This window comes from Triticum urartu, chromosome 1A, assembly GCF_056163025.1.
Source record: "Triticum urartu cultivar PI428250 chromosome 1A, HENAU_Tu73, whole genome shotgun sequence".
NCBI lineage: Eukaryota > Viridiplantae > Streptophyta > Magnoliopsida > Poales > Poaceae > Triticum > Triticum urartu.
In genome coordinates, this window is record NC_141873.1 from 202,800,161 (window position 1) to 202,816,917 (window position 16,757).

Here is a 16,757-nt window from a genome sequence, read left to right on the forward strand (position 1 = left end):
CCACTCATATAATCCAAACTAGTTTTAATTGCTATTTTCCATTCATCTCCCAATTTCATATGAATTTGAATGTATCCACTATGCAAATCAACTTTGGAGAATATTGTAGAGCCACTCAATTCTTCAAGCATGTCGTCTAGCCTAGGAATAGGATGACGATAACGAATAGTAATATTATTAATGCCTCTACAATCAACACACATACGCGACGTACCATCCTTTTTCGACACTAAAATGATAGGAACAACATAGGGACTAAGGGATTCACGTATATAACCTTTGTCGAGCAGCTCCTGTACTTGACGCATAATCTCCTTCGTCCCGTCTGTATTGGTACGGCATGGCGCATGGTTGGGTAATGATGCACCAGGAATTAAGTCAATTTGATGCCCAATCCCTCGAATAGGTGGTAATCCCGGTGGCACGTCTTGTGGAAATACGTCAGCGAACTCCTGCAAAATGTTAGTAACAGCAGGAGGCAAAGAGGAAGGAACGTCCTCGAATGAAAATAATTCCTCTTTGCACACAAAAGCATAGCAAACAGATTTGCTAAAATCTAGATCATCAATATCAGAAGCAACACTAGATGGTTTATTATTAGGCTTCATTTGTTGCTCAAATTCTTTTGCCACAATCTGATTTTCACTCTTAGTTTTCTCCTGGTTTGTGATGCAGAGCATCCTATGGACATCACCATGTCAAGAGTTCGTTTGGCAAGTGACACGTGCGACATCTACTTCACATATGCAAAGGTGAATCATCTCCTTTACACGTGCGCACTTGACCCCTTCGAGGATGCTATACTACTTGACACTTCTCCCGTGTGCATGCATAGGTATTGTCGGAGCTTCACAGATGTCGAGGAGGAGTGCAAGCGCCAAGGAACAACTACACCATCCGCGAGGGAAGCATGGAAGCGACGACGGAAGAAGATGGAGAAAAGCTCCCAGGCGCCGGACATCTGGCCTCGCCAGCCCGGACATCCGGCGCGTCCCGAGCCCCCGGACATCTGGCCTCCAGCCCGGAAATCCGGACCCCGCTATTCCAGAGGGCAACAAGGTTGGACCCTGCCAGCCCGGACATCTGGCCCCAGCGCCCGGACATCCGGCGTCTTGGGAAGGCCCGGTGTAACACCCTCGATGCGACTATATCTCCCACGTGTCGAGGCACGACTTAGAGGCATAATCGCATTGAAGGAATATGTCGCAAGTTAGGCAATCTTCACAACATCCCATGTAATATGATAATAAAAGGGGAGATAACATAGTTGGCTTACACTCGCCACGTCAATCAAGTACATAAACAACATTACATCAACCAAACACTCATGGCCCGACTACAGCGCCAAAATAAAAGAGAACCCAACATGCGACACGGTCCCGATCACCCCAACTGGGCACCACTACTGATCATCAGGAAAGGAAACATAGTAACGTTGAGAGTCCTCGTCGAACTCCCACTTGAGCTCGAGCGCGTAACCTGGAGCGGAATCATCAGGCCCTGCATCTGGTGTAATAGTAATCTGTGAGCCACAGGGACTCAGCAATCTCGCACCCTCACGATCAAGACTATTTAAGCTTATAGGTAAGGCAAGGTAAATATATGTGGAGCTGCACCGAGCGACTAGCAAGTATGGTGGCTATCCTGTTCGCAAAGGAGAGCGAGAAGAGGAAACAAAGCGCGAGCGAGAAGCTAGAGAACAACCTCCGCAAGCATTACTCCAACACCGTGTTCACTTCCCGGACTCCGCCAAGAAGAGGCCATCATGGTAACACACTCAGTTGATTCATTTTAATTAAGTTAAGGTTCAAGTTATCTACAACCGGACATTAACAAATTCCCATCTTCCCATACCCGCGGGCACGGCTTTCGAAAGTTCAAATCCCTGCAGGGGAGTCCCAACTTAGCCCATGACAAGCTCTCATGGTCAACGAAGGAATAGACCTCCTCCCAAGACATTCCGATCAGACTCGGTATCTCGGTTCTTCAAGACATTTTGACAGGTTAAAACAAGACCAGCAACACCGCCCGAATGTGCCGACAAATCCCGATAGGAGCTGCACATATCTCTTTCTCAGGGCACACTCAGATAGGTCAAGCTACGAGTAAAACCAACCCTCGAGTTTCCCCGAGGTGGCCCCACAGGCTGCCTGGTTCGGACCAACACTCAGAGGAGCACTAGCCCGGGGGGGTTTAAACAAGATGACCCTCGGGCTCCGGAAACCCAAGGGAAAAAGAGGCTAGGTGGCAAATGGTAACACCAAGGTTGGGCATTGCTGGAAAAGCTTTAATTAAGGTGAACTATCAAGGAGGTCCCATTATAACCCAACCGCGTAAGGAACGCAAAATCTGGGAACATAACACCGATATGAAGGAAACTAGGGCGGCAAGAGTGGAACGAAACACTAGGCGAGAGGCCGATCCTTCCACCCTTTACCAAGTATATAGATGCATTAATTAAATAAGATATATAGTGATATCCCAACAAGTAAATAAATGTTCCAACAAGGAACGGCCTCCAATCTTCACCTGCAACTAGCAACGCTATAAGAGGGGCTGAGCAAAGCGGTAACATAGCCAATCAATGGTTTGCTAGGACATGGTGGGTTAGAGGTTTGACATGGCAATTTGGGAGGCTTTAAAGCAAGTGGTAGGCGTCGTAGCATTGGCATAGCAAAAGAGCAAGCAATCTAGCATAGCAAAGATAGTAGTGATTTCGAGGGTATGATCATCTTGCCTGCATCGTTGTCAGAGTTGACTGGATCCTCGAAAGCAAACTCGATGGGCTCCTCGTTAGCGAACTCGTCTCCCAGCTCTACCCAAACAAGACAAACAAGCAACAAGGACACAAATCAACCACGTGCAAGCTCAAACAACACGATACAATGATGATATGCTCTACGGGATGCGATGCGGGATGCATATGCAAGATGTGACAAGGAATGCATGAACCTGACCTCAACTTGGACAACCAAGTGTGCCACTGGAAATATGAGATGAAATCGCTTGAAAACGATATAAAGAACGCCGGAATCGGAGTTACGGTTTGGAAATGGCAAGCGATTCAAAAATGACATCGGTCTACGATTTACAGCAAGTAGCCATCTAAATGCAATGAGATGAACATACTAAAGCACCCAAACATGACAACAAAATACATGGCAGGGATGCATTAAAGATGCTTAACAAAAGCCTAGCACTGATCTACGGCCAATTCATCCATTAACAGGTTCAAACAAGCATGGAAAAAATGCATATGGCAAACAGATCTCAGACTTAGTGAAATTAACACTTGTCTGGAATTTCAGATCAGGTAGCACACTTCGGAGCAACAACACTACATGCTACAGGACCTGACCATGGCAAAGTAAAGCATGGCATGGAGCTACTCAAAGAGCTTAACAAAAGTCCCTTAGTGACCTTGAGCCAAAAGGGATCAGAAAATACAATTGCAAGCATGTGAACATGGCAAAAACATAATCAGATCACACACTTAGTGAAAACTGGCACATGCTGAAACATATCTCAAGTAGGCATGTTTACGAGCTCGATGCACTCACTAGGGTGCAATTCATGATAATATAAGCTTACACCCATAAAGAATACACAAAATGCAAGCTAGAAATGGCAAGAACAATAACATAGCATGCACGGATCAACTACAACATCATCGGCAAAATCGCTAACAAGTAGACAATCTGCCCAGATTCACAAAGTAGCAAAAGTAGAGCTCGATTGACTCAACCTAAGTTGCTCCAAAATTGCAAACAAAGAGACAGATGGATAGATCACTACAAGATTAACAAAACATCCTTACTGATCATCCTCAAAAGAGGCACGGATCACTAGGAAACAACATGAACATATGGCAACATGAGATAAGCAGCTCGAGGACTTAGTGGAATTGCGAAGTCCCTGAAATCAGAATTACCAAGTGCACCACTTTGCAAGCTTGTGCTAGTCACCACACACATCACAAAAATACATGGGTTGCACCTCTGGAAAGATGACAAAGCCCTTAACAAAACATATGTAGTACTCATGGGCATATCATGCACACAATAATCATGGCAAAAATGACAAATATCTAAATGGAGTAGCAGATCTGACAATTATCTCAAGTAGCCCTCTTCTAATAGCATTTCGGGCATCAAGATGAACTCAAATGAAAATGATGCAATGGAATGAAATGATGTACTCCATAGATGAACATTTTGATATGCTATATGCCCAAATCGGAGCTACGGATGCAAAGTTACGGCATGTCAAAATATGCAACATGAATCTGAGAGAGGGGGAGAAAGTCAACCCTCGGGTTAGGGTTTCAGATCGGATCTGGATCGGGGGCACGCGGATCGAGGTGGCCAGACTCTCGCCGGAGTCGGCGCCGGAGTTCGAGGCGGCTACCGGAGCTCACCGGAGGAGTGGAGGGCGGCGGGGTCGCCGGAGCTCGGTCGCCTGCGCGTGGCGGCGCCGGCCAGCGGGAGCGGCGCGGCAGGGCCCGGCCGGAGCTCGGGCGCCGAGCCTCGCCGGAAAGGGTGGCACGGCGGAGGAGCAAACCGCGGGGCGGCGGCGCGAGGTAGGAGAAGCAGCGACGCCGGGGCGCGGTAGGCTGCGGCGGGCGGCCGCGGGCCGCGGTGGCCGGCCTTGGGCTTCGCGGGCCTCCGCGGTGGGAGGAGGCGGAGGGCCACGTGGCGGCGGGTGATTGGGTGGCGGTGGCGGTGCGGACGCGTCCAGCCCGGACGGACAATGTCCGGCGCGGCGCGAGGGGGTGGATCTAGGGTTTTTCTAGGGGAAGGAGAAGGAGATTTTCGGGGGTGTCTATTTATAGGCATAGAGGGAGCTAGAAGAGTCCAAATGAGGTGCGGTTTTCGGCCACGCGATCGTGATCGAACGCTCTAGATGATGGAGAGGGTTTAGGTGGGTTTTGGGCCAAATTGGAGGGGTGTTGGGCTGCAACACACACGAGGCCTTTTTGGTCCCTCGGTTAACCGTTGGAGTACCAAATGAAGTCCAAATGGTACGAAACTTGACAGGCGGTCTACCGGTAGTAAACCAAGGCCGCTTGGCAAGTCTCAGTCCACTCCGGAAATGTTTAATCCCCACACACGAAAGAAAGGTAGAAATGACCACCGGAGGAGAACGAAGCGCCGGAATGCAAAATGGACAACGGGGAAAATGTTCGAATGCATGAGACGAACACGTATGCAAATGCAATGCACATGATGACATGATATGAGATGCATGACAACGACAACAACACACGGAGACAAAGAAGAACCCGAGAAAATAAAATAACTTAACGCCGGAAACGGCAAGAGTTGGAGTACAAATTGGGAAAGTCACATCCGGGGTGTTACACCCGGACATCTGGCCCGACGCCCGGACCTCCGCCCCCCCCCCCTGCCTGCGTGCAGTGCATCTGGGCCGTGGCCCATGTACCCCTTCGCCCCTTAGACTATATATACTCCCACTTCACCTACGTTCTAGGGTTAGTGTTGTGATAGCTCATTTGAGAGATAGAGCTTTGCTCATCCATATCGGATCTACTCCACGAGAGAGACCGCGGCCCCTCTACGGAGAAGATTCACCTTGGATTCAAGACCCCTTTACGGGAAGATCCCCTTGTGGATTCAAGACCTCCTTCTAGGAGAAGAACCGGTTACCCTATGTATCCTCCTTTGTTGGATTTGGATCGTGTATCTCTTTGTGTTTCAAGGATCTAGCACATGTGTGACTATTTCTTGTTGGTTGAGTGTTTCTCTTGTGTTTCCCCTAGTTTTTCCCCTAGTGTTCTTCGTGTTCATCATTGGGATCGTTCCTTTCGTGAAAGATCGGCCATCTAGGGTTCCACCCTACATCATCTTGGATCAGAGCTTAGGTTGATCACGATTTCGGAGCCTCCCCGTTGTGCTTTCTAGCCTAATTTTGTTGTGTTCTTCCCCAATTTCGAAAATCCCCACCAAAAATAGGCCCCAAATTTTTTTTGTGATTTTTTGGTTTGATGAAGTTTTGTTGATTTTGATCCATGGATTAGTTGTGTCTTGAGTAGATCTATCTTTCCCCCCAAGTTTCCCCGCTTTCCATCGATGAAATCTCTCCAATTTTAACCTTGAAATCATCAATTTCCGCCCCCAAATCGAGTTCCTCGAGTTCATCCTCGGATTTGGAGCCCGGACATCCGGCCCGAGCCCCGGACATCCGGCCACCCCGGAAATCCGGCCATTAGCCCAGACATCCGGCTCCTGGAGCGCATTTCGCACGCGGTTCTGGACATCAGCTCCCGGATATCCGGCCCGAGCCCCGGATGTCCGACCCCTGTACATTTCAGCTTCCCCGTTTCACCGTTTTGTCCATAACTAATTCATCCAGAGTCCGATTTTCGTGTTCTTTAGCTCGTTGAAAAGCTCTTGACATCCCCCTTCCAAAAAAAATACTACCAACACCATTTGACTCCATAAAATTTTTGGAACTTTGGCATCTTTGCCTAGGGCTTCCACCATAACTTCCGCATAACCACCACCAACTTTCGCAACCTAACCAATTTTGTTCCCCATTGCATTAGTGGTTCCTTGAGTAGTGATGCGAGTCTCCTAAGGTGTTTCGGCTACTTAGGGACGGTTGCTTCTTCATCAACCACCACCACCACCATAACTTCCGCATAGGCTTGCCCACCATATAACCCAATTTTGTTTATGTTGTGAGTTGTGTCTCCTAAGGTGTTTCGGCTACTTAGGGACCGTGCTTCCAACTCCGACACCATGTATAGTCCACCGCTTTACCCTCGACGTCCACATTGCGTACTCCGAACCCCATCATTGCACTTCCGCAACCACCACCGCTTTCCCGCTACCACCATTTGACATTTGACATTTGAGATTTTGAGTTCGCGGTTTTTCCGTTTCCTAAGGTGTTTCGGCTACTTAGGGACGAGTCTCCATCATCTTGGTATCTCCATCAAGATCACCGCCACTCATCATCACCAAGGACGGTAACCTCCATATCATCTCGGTATCGTGGTATCCCTCCATTGTATATTCCCTTGCAATTGCATTGATAACCCCTAGCCTATTTTGCGTTACTTGCCTATCGAGACTAGCCATTTTTGAGTATTGCCAGCAACGTTACTTGTGCACATTAGTGATCTACACCATACGTTGCATACATACCATATCATATCGGTATCATATCATCCCTTGTGCCTCAAGTTTGTTCCCACATATACACAATAGCTATCTTGGTTTGTGCATTTCGCAAAGTGGCCATACAAAAAAAAGAATAAAGCTTTTAAGCAAAAGAGAAAAAGCAAAGAAGCTTGTAAGCAAGTGCCATAGCATCATACCACATTGCATAAGATTGTCATATCCGATCATCTTGGATCATACCACCGGAACATCATATACATAGCATACTTGGGATAGAAAGTTATCTATTTTGCATCTTATAGGTTGTGCACAAGTGTCGTATCCGCCTATAGAGCAATCATGCTAGCGTCTCTCTTGAGTTGTGCAACACGAGCGTTTTCCGTGGATTCCACAGTTTGAGCTCATTCCTTGGTTGCACGACCCCATTTATCTATCCGTGTGTGTGTGTTTCCCTGTGCCACATATTGCTATTGGTCTACTTGTTACACTTGCGAATTTGTGAATCTCTTTCAACATTATTGACTCTTGCTAACATTTTGCATTAAATTTTTCTGCCACTATCCTCACCGAGCTCCACCATAAGCCTTACTTGTGTAGGTGTGAGAAACTGACAAGAATTGGTACCAGTTGTGCTATTTCCTTGTCCACATTAGAGTGATCTTTGATCCACTTTCAACTTCGGTCAAGGTAGATTTGGTATTCGTTCTTCTCTTTCTACCACTCACATTTTTCTCTTGGAGTGATGGATAGGCAAGGCATTTCATCTTTGGTCTACAACAACAACGACAAGTTCGATGCCACGCACAACTCCAACAACGCCATGATGCAAGCTCAAATGGAGCAGATCATAGCCCTCATCAAGTCCTACAAGCGGTCTTCATCATCACCACCACGAATGTGAAGGTCACGATCTCAACACCAACAACCGCTCAATGACTTCACCATCTCCCTTGGCATATTCGCCAAGCGACTTCAAGGCATCTTCGCCTTCGGATATACGGCATCTTCGCCAACAAGCACCCCAAGACTACACTCAAGAGAAGCTCCCCAAGCTCAAGTCTGCGACCTCGACGAGCTAGTATGACCTCGACACCGACCATGAGATTCCTTTCTGTGGGACTCTAGAACCCGAGGAGTATCTCGAGTGGGAGCGTTTGATGGATGACTACCTCAAGCTACATCAAGTTCCTCCCGAAGATCAAGTGAAGTGCGCCACAAGGAACTTCCATGACTACGCGTCCACATGGTGGTTTCATGCACCTTCGGAGACCTACAACATGAGTTGGCCCAAGATGAAGAGAGCTTTGCGGCGAGAGTTTGTGCCTCCAACCTATACGGAATAACTTCAACGCCAATTGGAGAACACCATCCAAGGATCCAAGTCCATCAACGAGTATTTCAAGGAGATGAAGATTGCCTTGCGACGAGCCGGCGTGGACGACCCCATTTCGATGAAGTTCCACTTTCTGATGGGATTGCACAACGACATCTCCAAGACGATCTTCCTCGAGAACTACAAGTCCCTCGACAACAATTAAATTGGTGCTCTCAAGGCGGAACAAGAACTCATGAAGGCCAAAGTTTCTCTACCCCAAGCTCACTTCGCGACGACCAAGCTCCATGAGAATGAGCATGAGGCTAGTACCACCACGATGTCCAAGCCCGACGAGCTCCAAGATGCTACTCCCAAGGTCGACTTCACCGCCATCCCTCTTTGTGGCATTGATGATGCCGAGTCTACTTTGACTCTTTTTCAAGATGGTGCGGCGACAAGTACGACTACGGAGAACCTCAAGGACCAAGCTTTGGAGGCGAGCGACAAGGTGGCGAGCAAGGATGATGCTTCCATCTTAGGAGGCGAGAGTGATGATGTGCCATCTTCGGCCTTCATCCACGGCGACAACAACGAGATGGTTGAGCATGGGATTTTCCCTTCGACCACGTTGACGTATGATGACTTGAGTGACTTGTGCCACCATATTGAGAGTGAGAGTGACTTCACCACTAGTCACATATATGTGTTGCCACAATTCCCATGTGAGGAGAGCCACAACCCCCACCACTTGAGTGAGATGAGTGACTCCACCATATGTGAGTTTGAGTGCACCTATTTTGAGGGAGTGAGTGAACCACCACATAGAGAGAGTGAGATAGTTGATACGTCATGTGTGGCCACTTTCAAAACTAACGACTTGACCTCTACCTCTATTGTGCCTTCTCATTTGGTGCTAGGTCCCTTATATGATGATGCGCCGAATCGTGATACTTCGTCCTCCCCTTGGACAAGATGATGGCCATGGTGGAATATGATGCACCCCCCACATGGTTCCATCAAGATGAAGATGACCACCATTTGGTCTTTCCCACCTCACCTACACCACTTGAGTGGAATGAAAACGGTAACATAGGAGACGGTGATGCTCTAGTCCCACTAGTGGACATTCTTGACATTGATTGCTGTCATGATGTTGATCCCCCTATTGACATGCTTCATGCTAGTTTGATTTCCCCATGCGATGATTTACCCATTTATGATGAGTATGATGATTGCCATGTGGAGTCTCTTAGTTGTGATGCCATGTTACATTGGATTTCTTGTGACAATTCTCTCGGTCACATCATGTTTTCCAATCCGCTTGACTTGTCATATGCTATGCATGAGATCGACCACATGTCATATTTGCAATCTCTTCATAGTGAATATGCATATGCCATTAAGATTAACCCAATTTGCACTTCTGGCATAGATGACAAGCCCATGGTTATCGGGATTTGTTTTTCTTGTGACGATATTGATATGCTCCCTTTGCATCCTTTATCTCATATGCCATGCCATGACCACCTAGCTTTGGATATGCATTGTTTTGGATATTGTCCATTTTCTCCGTATGATGTTTCAAATATTGCACATGAGGAGACCCCCATAGTTTCCTCATACATTTTAGGAGATTTTGATTCATTCCATCCATTGCATGATCCTTATACTTGTATGCTCAATTTGCATCCCCATCATGTCATACACAATAACTATTCTTTCATGATGGATGACATGTTCTTATACCATGCATCAAATTTCTTTGAGCGATGCTTATCTTGTGCTAACTCTCACGTGCACATACACATCATGATGGATGATGTGTACATCTACCACGCACACACAATTTTCCCTTTGTCTTTGTTTTGTGTAGGTACTCACGTATACTCGTCAACCTCTCAATCCCAAGAGTTGACGAAACGAGCTCTTGAGAGCAACGACGATTTGGGATCCCGTGGACTATCCTTACCACCGTTCTCTTCGCGCAACGACTACGCGCATCTTTTCTACTTGTCTCTCACATGGTTATGGGTTATTATCCATTACATATCATATGCCCATCTTGCCATGTTCACTTTGCATGGTATGCTTATTCCTATGCTTTTGCCATGCATTTGTGACCCATGCTTTGCTTTACACATGATGATTGATTCTCATAATTGTATGTGTATTTGCAAGCGTGGTGGAGATATTGTTTGTTATTGCCATGATTGCTTTGTGCCCCATACCTATGATGATACTTTCATCTTGCTTCGTGTTCGTGCTTGCGATATGCCATGTGCATTGCCTATGCTTATTATTTGCTCACATGACATGGTTGCCGTGATTTACTCTAGTGTGTTGCATCTTCGCTCCACTATCTTGCACGACTTGATTACTATGCTTGCTTGCCTTGTTGCATCACCAATGATTCATACTTGCTCCTTTCATGCGGTTGATGACAACCATTACCATGCTTTGCACATGATTGTTATTGCTTCTTGTCATTTATCTCCATGTGTTGCCTCTCTCATGCTAAATGATTTGACATGTATTGAGTGCAACAATGCCCTTAGTCTTGATAATGAGTTTGCCCCCATAGCATTCTCACATATAATTGGAGATTTTGACATATTCCTTGTGAAGCATGCTTGTCTTACCTCTTTGCACCATATACCTAGTGCCATGAATATTGCCATTGTTGCATCATATTCTTCACGCACTTGTGCTTCTAATGGTTATGTGCAAGAGAAGAGAACCATCATGATGGATGATGTGTTTATCTACCATGCACATACGTTCTTTCTTTTGTTGTGTGCATGTGTAGGATACTTCGACTTCGTGTCAACTTCCATGTCACGTGAGTTGACAATCCGAGCTCTTGAGAGCGAACCACCTTCTACCACGACGATTCTACATCACACTTGTTTGTACTTCGGCATTGTGAAGGACGCACAAGAACATGCTTTCAAGGTGATATCCTTCTCTTTTGAGAACCCCCAAACCATGATGATACGGGGTTGCCCAATCTTCACGGAGGATCGTCTCTATGTCGCAAATCAACGCCACCTGAAGGGTACGAAGGAAACCCTCGATCCCAATCAACAACGCTGTCGGGTAAAGGATAACTAGTGCAACCTGACGAGACCGAAGCTAACTATTGCAAATGCAACAACCAGCGACAAGTATTCGCCCAACCACACTCTTAGTTCCAATCCACGCAACCATGCACGAAGTTGGAAGCACGAACTGGTCGCCGCCTCAACGGCTGCTGTTGTAAAATCACAAAGTGAGTTTACCCTCTCACAAGGCAAGATTACAAGAGCTAAGGAGGAAGTGAACTCTCAAACAATATTCTGGTTGCACTTAGCTAACCTATGCTGAAATCAAATTGCCAAAGAGTTTTGGATGAAGTGGGGGAAGGAGTATTTATACTAGGAACAGCCCTCCTAGTTTAGGTGTGAAACCCGGCCAAAAGAGGGGCTCAAATTCGTGCTAACCAGCTGGTCAAGGGAGCAAACTCATGGAGCCTCGCGCAGCAATTAATGCCCTGGACAGCTTGCATTGGAACTCTCATATCCTTTGACTCAGGACTCCAAATGATGCACCGTTTGATTTTCCTGAAAGTAGACTTCATATGCTCTCCATTTTGTACTCCCACACATGTTGGATGCTCATATATTTGCGTTGCATGATTCAGCAAGTTCTGGGATGAATTCTGGAACTGCACATGTAACAATAGAGTGTTGAGATGGCTTGCTATTCTTCCTTGCGGTGTAACTAGTTGTCCTTGTCACCAAAACAAGGCTTTCATCAGAGTTGAAACTTGTTCTCTTTAAACTTGTTGAATGGGCTCCAAAACTTGGTTCTTCATGTGCTGAATGTTGTTGGTTGTCCTCGACATTGTACCTAAGTAAAATCAGCACATGAGATTTAGGCAGTATAAAGTTCTCATGGTCATTTGAATTATGATAAGCTAGGAGCGCGTTCACCTCTTGTGCTATTTGTTTGGCACGGCTCCTTGTCATGGGACCCAAATAGATCTTCTTTGTAGAAGCTTCACTTGATGGCTAAGATTTATCATCAGGAGAAGATGATAAACAAGGTGAACCTGGGATGTCCTCATCATCCTCCCCCTCTTCAGAAGGAGTCGTCCTCGACTCTTGACCCTCTTGATCGAAGCATGGAGACAAATTAGCAACGTTGAAAGTTGGACTCACAGCATAGTCTTTAGGAAGCTCGATTTTGTAAGCATTGTCATTGATCTTGGCCAAGACTTTGAACGGTCCATCTCCACGAGGCATTAGCTTGGATTTGCGCTTCTCTGGGAATCAATCTTTGCGCAAATGTATCCAAACCAGATCTCCGGGCTCAAAAGTTACCTTCTTGCGATTTTTGTTTGCCTTAGCAGCATAGTACTTGGACTTCCTTTCTATCTCTTCTCTGGTCTTCTCATGAATCTTCTTCACATATGCAGCACGCTTGGAAGCCTCCATGTTACATCTCTCTTGCAATGGAAGTGGCAGCAAGTCAATTGGTGCAAGTGGTTTGAATCCATATACCACCTCAAACGCGCACATGTTTGTGGTACAGTGAACTGCCCGATTGTAAGCAAACTCCACGTGCGGCAAACACTCTTCCCACTCCTTCAAATTCTTCTTGATCACTGTACGCAGCAAGGCTGAGAGTGTGCAGTTCACTACCTCTGTTTGCCCATCAGTTTGGGGGTGACACGTTGTTGAAAACAACAACTTGGTTCCTAATTTTGCCCACGATGTTTTCCAAAAGTAGCTCATGAACTTCACATCTCGATCTGAAACAATAGTCCTTGGCATTCCATGCAAGCGAAAAACTTCCCTGAAAAACAAATCAGCAACATGTGAAGCATCGTCATTCTTGTGGCACGGAATGAAGTGTGCCATTTTTGAGAACCTATCAACCACAACAGAAACTGAATCCCTCCCCCTCTTAGTCCTAGGCAGTCCTAAAACAAAATCCATGATAATATCCTCCCAAGGAGCATTTGGAACAGGCAGGGGAGTATATAAACCATGGGAGTTCAGTTTAGACTTAGCTTTGTGGCATATGATGCATCGCTGCACAAATCTCTCAATGTCCTTCCTCATCTTTGGCCAATAAAAGTGATCGGCCAACAGCTCATAAGTTTTCTCAGGACCAAAGTGTCCCATTAATCCTCCTGCATGTGATTCCTGCAACAACAAAGGCCTAACGGACGAATCTGGAACACATAACTTGTTAGCCCTAAAAGGAACCCATCATGCACATGGTATTTATCCCAACCTTTCCCATCTTTACATTTTGCATATGGTTCTGAAAATATATGATCAGTGCAATACAGTTCTTTTAAGCTCTCAAGTCCTGGTACATTCACTTCTAATTGTGTCAAAAGAACATGCCTACGGGACAAAGCATCAACAACCATGTTTTCCCTTCCTTTCTTATACTTCACAACACATGGGAAAGTTTCAATGAATTCTACCCATTTAGCATGCCTACGATTAAGTTTAGCTTGGCCTTTCAAATGTTTCAAGGCCTCATGATCAGAATGTACAATAAACTCTTTAGGCCATAAGTAGTGTTGCCAAGTTTCAAGCACTCTAACCAAGGCATACAACTCCTTATCATAAACAGAATAATTCAGTTGTGCACCACTCAGCTTCTCACTAAAATATGCTATTGGTTTTCGTTCTTGCATTAACACACATCCAACACCTATTCCACTAGCATCACATTCTATCTCAAAAGTTTTAGTGAAATCAGGTAGAATCAGCAAAGGTGCTTCAGTTAATTGTTTCTTAAGCTCAAGAAATGCTTCTTCTTGTGGTGCACCCCATTTAAAGGGAATTCCTTTCTTTGTCAATTCATTCAAAGGTGCAGCAATTGTACTAAAATCTTTCACAAACCTCCAGTATAAACCAGCAAGGCCATGAAAACTTCTCACCTGGCTTACATTCATTGGAGTTGGCCAATTCTTGATTGCTTCCACCTTAGATTCATCCACTTCAATTCCCTATCCTGAAACGACATAGCCAAGAAAAACAACCTTGTTTGTGCAAAAGGAGCACTTCTCAACGTTAGCATATAGTTTTTCTGTCCTTAGCACATTCAGCACTTGTTTTAGATGTTCAATATGTTCCTCAATGGATCTGCTATAGATTAGGATGTCATCAAAGTACACAACAACAAATTTTCCAATGTAAGCTCACAAAACATGGTTCATCAATCTCATGAATGTACTTGGTGCATTAGTTAATCCAAAAGGCATGACTAACCACTCATACAACCCAAATTTTGTTTTGAAAGCAGTTTCCATTCATCTCCTTCTTTCATCCTAATCTGATGGTATCCACTCCTCAAATCAATTTTAGAGAAACCAGTAGAGCCACTCAATTCATCAAGCATATCATCTAACCTAGGAATAAGATGATGATACCTAATAGTTATAATATTGATCGGCCTACAATCCATTACCAATGGCCATGTGTCATCTTTCTTGGGCACCAAAATCACAGGTACAACACAAGGACTTAAGCTTTCACGCACATAACCTTTATCTAAAAGTTCTTGGACCTGCCTTTGTATCTCCTTTGTTTCTTCAGGATTGGTGCGGTTGGGAGGTCGATTCAGAGGTGATGCTCCTGGAATGAGGTCAATCTGATGTTCTATGCCACGCAAGGGAGGTAGACCAGCGGGCACTTCCTCTGGAAAAACATCCTCGAATTCCTGCAAGACATCACAAGCAGCACTAGGGAGACATGTTAAGTCGTTAGCTGAAAGCAAAGCATCTTTGTACACAAGTACAACAACCACTTGATTTGGGTTGAGCCTCACATCTCCTAGTTCTGATTTGGTGGCTAACATTACTAAGTTCTCTCCCTCTCTTTTATTCTTCCCTCTCAGATTTGGCTTGTGGCGCTCACTCACCTATTTATGGATCTCTCTCTCGCTCTTTATCTCTCCCTCTTTCTTACTCACTATTTTTACTTCAGAAACTTTCTGCAAGTGCTCAGCCATGATTTGTTGGGGTGTCATGGGTCTAAGCACCAAGTTTTTTCCTCTCCACTTGATGGTGTATTGATTGGTTTTGCCACAATGTTGAGCTGAATTATCATATTGCCACGGTCTGCCCAACAACAAGTGACACACCTTCATTGGCACCACATCACACTCAACAGTGTCATTATAATCTCCAATCTTGAATTGCACCTGTACTATGTGTGTGATCTTAATCTCTCCACATTCACTCAACCATTGTATATGATATGGATGAGGGTGTTGTAGCAGCTTCAGCCCAAGCTTATCACACATTTCTTTGCTTGCAAGATTGTGACAACTCCCACCATCAACAATTACCTTGCATACCTTGTCTTGCACTTTGGCTCTTATTTGAAACAGATTGTGTCGTTTTCCATTCTCAGCTTCTTTGATCTGCACACTCAAAACTTTAGTGACAACAAGAGAGGCACCTTGCTCATAATCACAATAGGTTTGCTCATCACCATCTGAACCGTCACCATCTTCAGTTTCTTCTTTAGGTTCACTAGAAGACTCATATTCTCCATTCTCGGTGATCAGCATGGTACACTTGTTGGGACAATCCTTCTTCATGTGGCCACGTCCCTTACATGTAAAGCACTCTATCTCACTAGTTTTCCCCGTGGAGCCAATGGAGGATGAACTAGGAGCTACAAATTTGATCTTCTCCTTCAAATTTGATGCATCCTTTCTGCTCGTGGTTGCACGTGCATGGGGCTGATTTCCACCACCAGAACTAGTCATAATACCTCGACCAACGTTGAATTGAGGTATAAACTTACTCCAACTTGATGTAGCTCGAGCTGTGAAGGACGTAGTTCTATTTTGCTTCGAGTCTTCTTGCAATTGACGTTCAGCCTTAGAAGCAAGATGTACCAGCTCTACTACATTACGATATGGCTGCAAATCAACCACTCGTCTAACATTAGGATTCAGCCCATAGAGGAACCTTGCCATGGACTGCTCCTCATCTTCATGTATGTTGGCTCTTATCATTGCCTTCTCCATCTCCTTATGATACTCCTCAACTCATAACTTTCCTTGCCTCAAATTCTGGAGCTTATCAAAGATGTCACGTCTATAATGCCTTGGGACAAATCTTTCCCTTGTCTCTCTTTTCATTTCTGTCCATGTAGCAACAGCAGGCTCTCCTTCTTCTTCTCGCTGAATCTGAACTTGCTCCCACCAAATTAGAGCATAGTCTTCAAATTCAAGTGAGGCCATTGCTCATTTCTTCTCTTCAGACTAGTTGTGCATGCGGA

At 45.4% G+C, this 16,757-nt stretch overlaps 1 protein-coding gene across 1 annotated transcript; it reads right to left on the reverse strand.

Moving 5' to 3' along the window:
- Positions 1 to 12,309: 12,309 nt before the first annotated feature.
- On the reverse strand, positions 12,310 to 16,503 carry LOC147990593 (uncharacterized). Its single transcript, XM_087538307.1, has 6 exons — positions 15,823 to 16,503; positions 14,932 to 15,183; positions 14,063 to 14,470; positions 13,741 to 13,903; positions 12,822 to 13,105; positions 12,310 to 12,348 (listed from the first exon to the last, which is right to left on the reverse strand). Exons 1-6 carry the CDS (start codon positions 16,501 to 16,503, stop codon positions 12,310 to 12,312), a joined length of 1,827 nt encoding a protein of 608 aa, XP_087394433.1.
- Between the last annotated feature and the right edge of the window lie 254 nt (positions 16,504 to 16,757).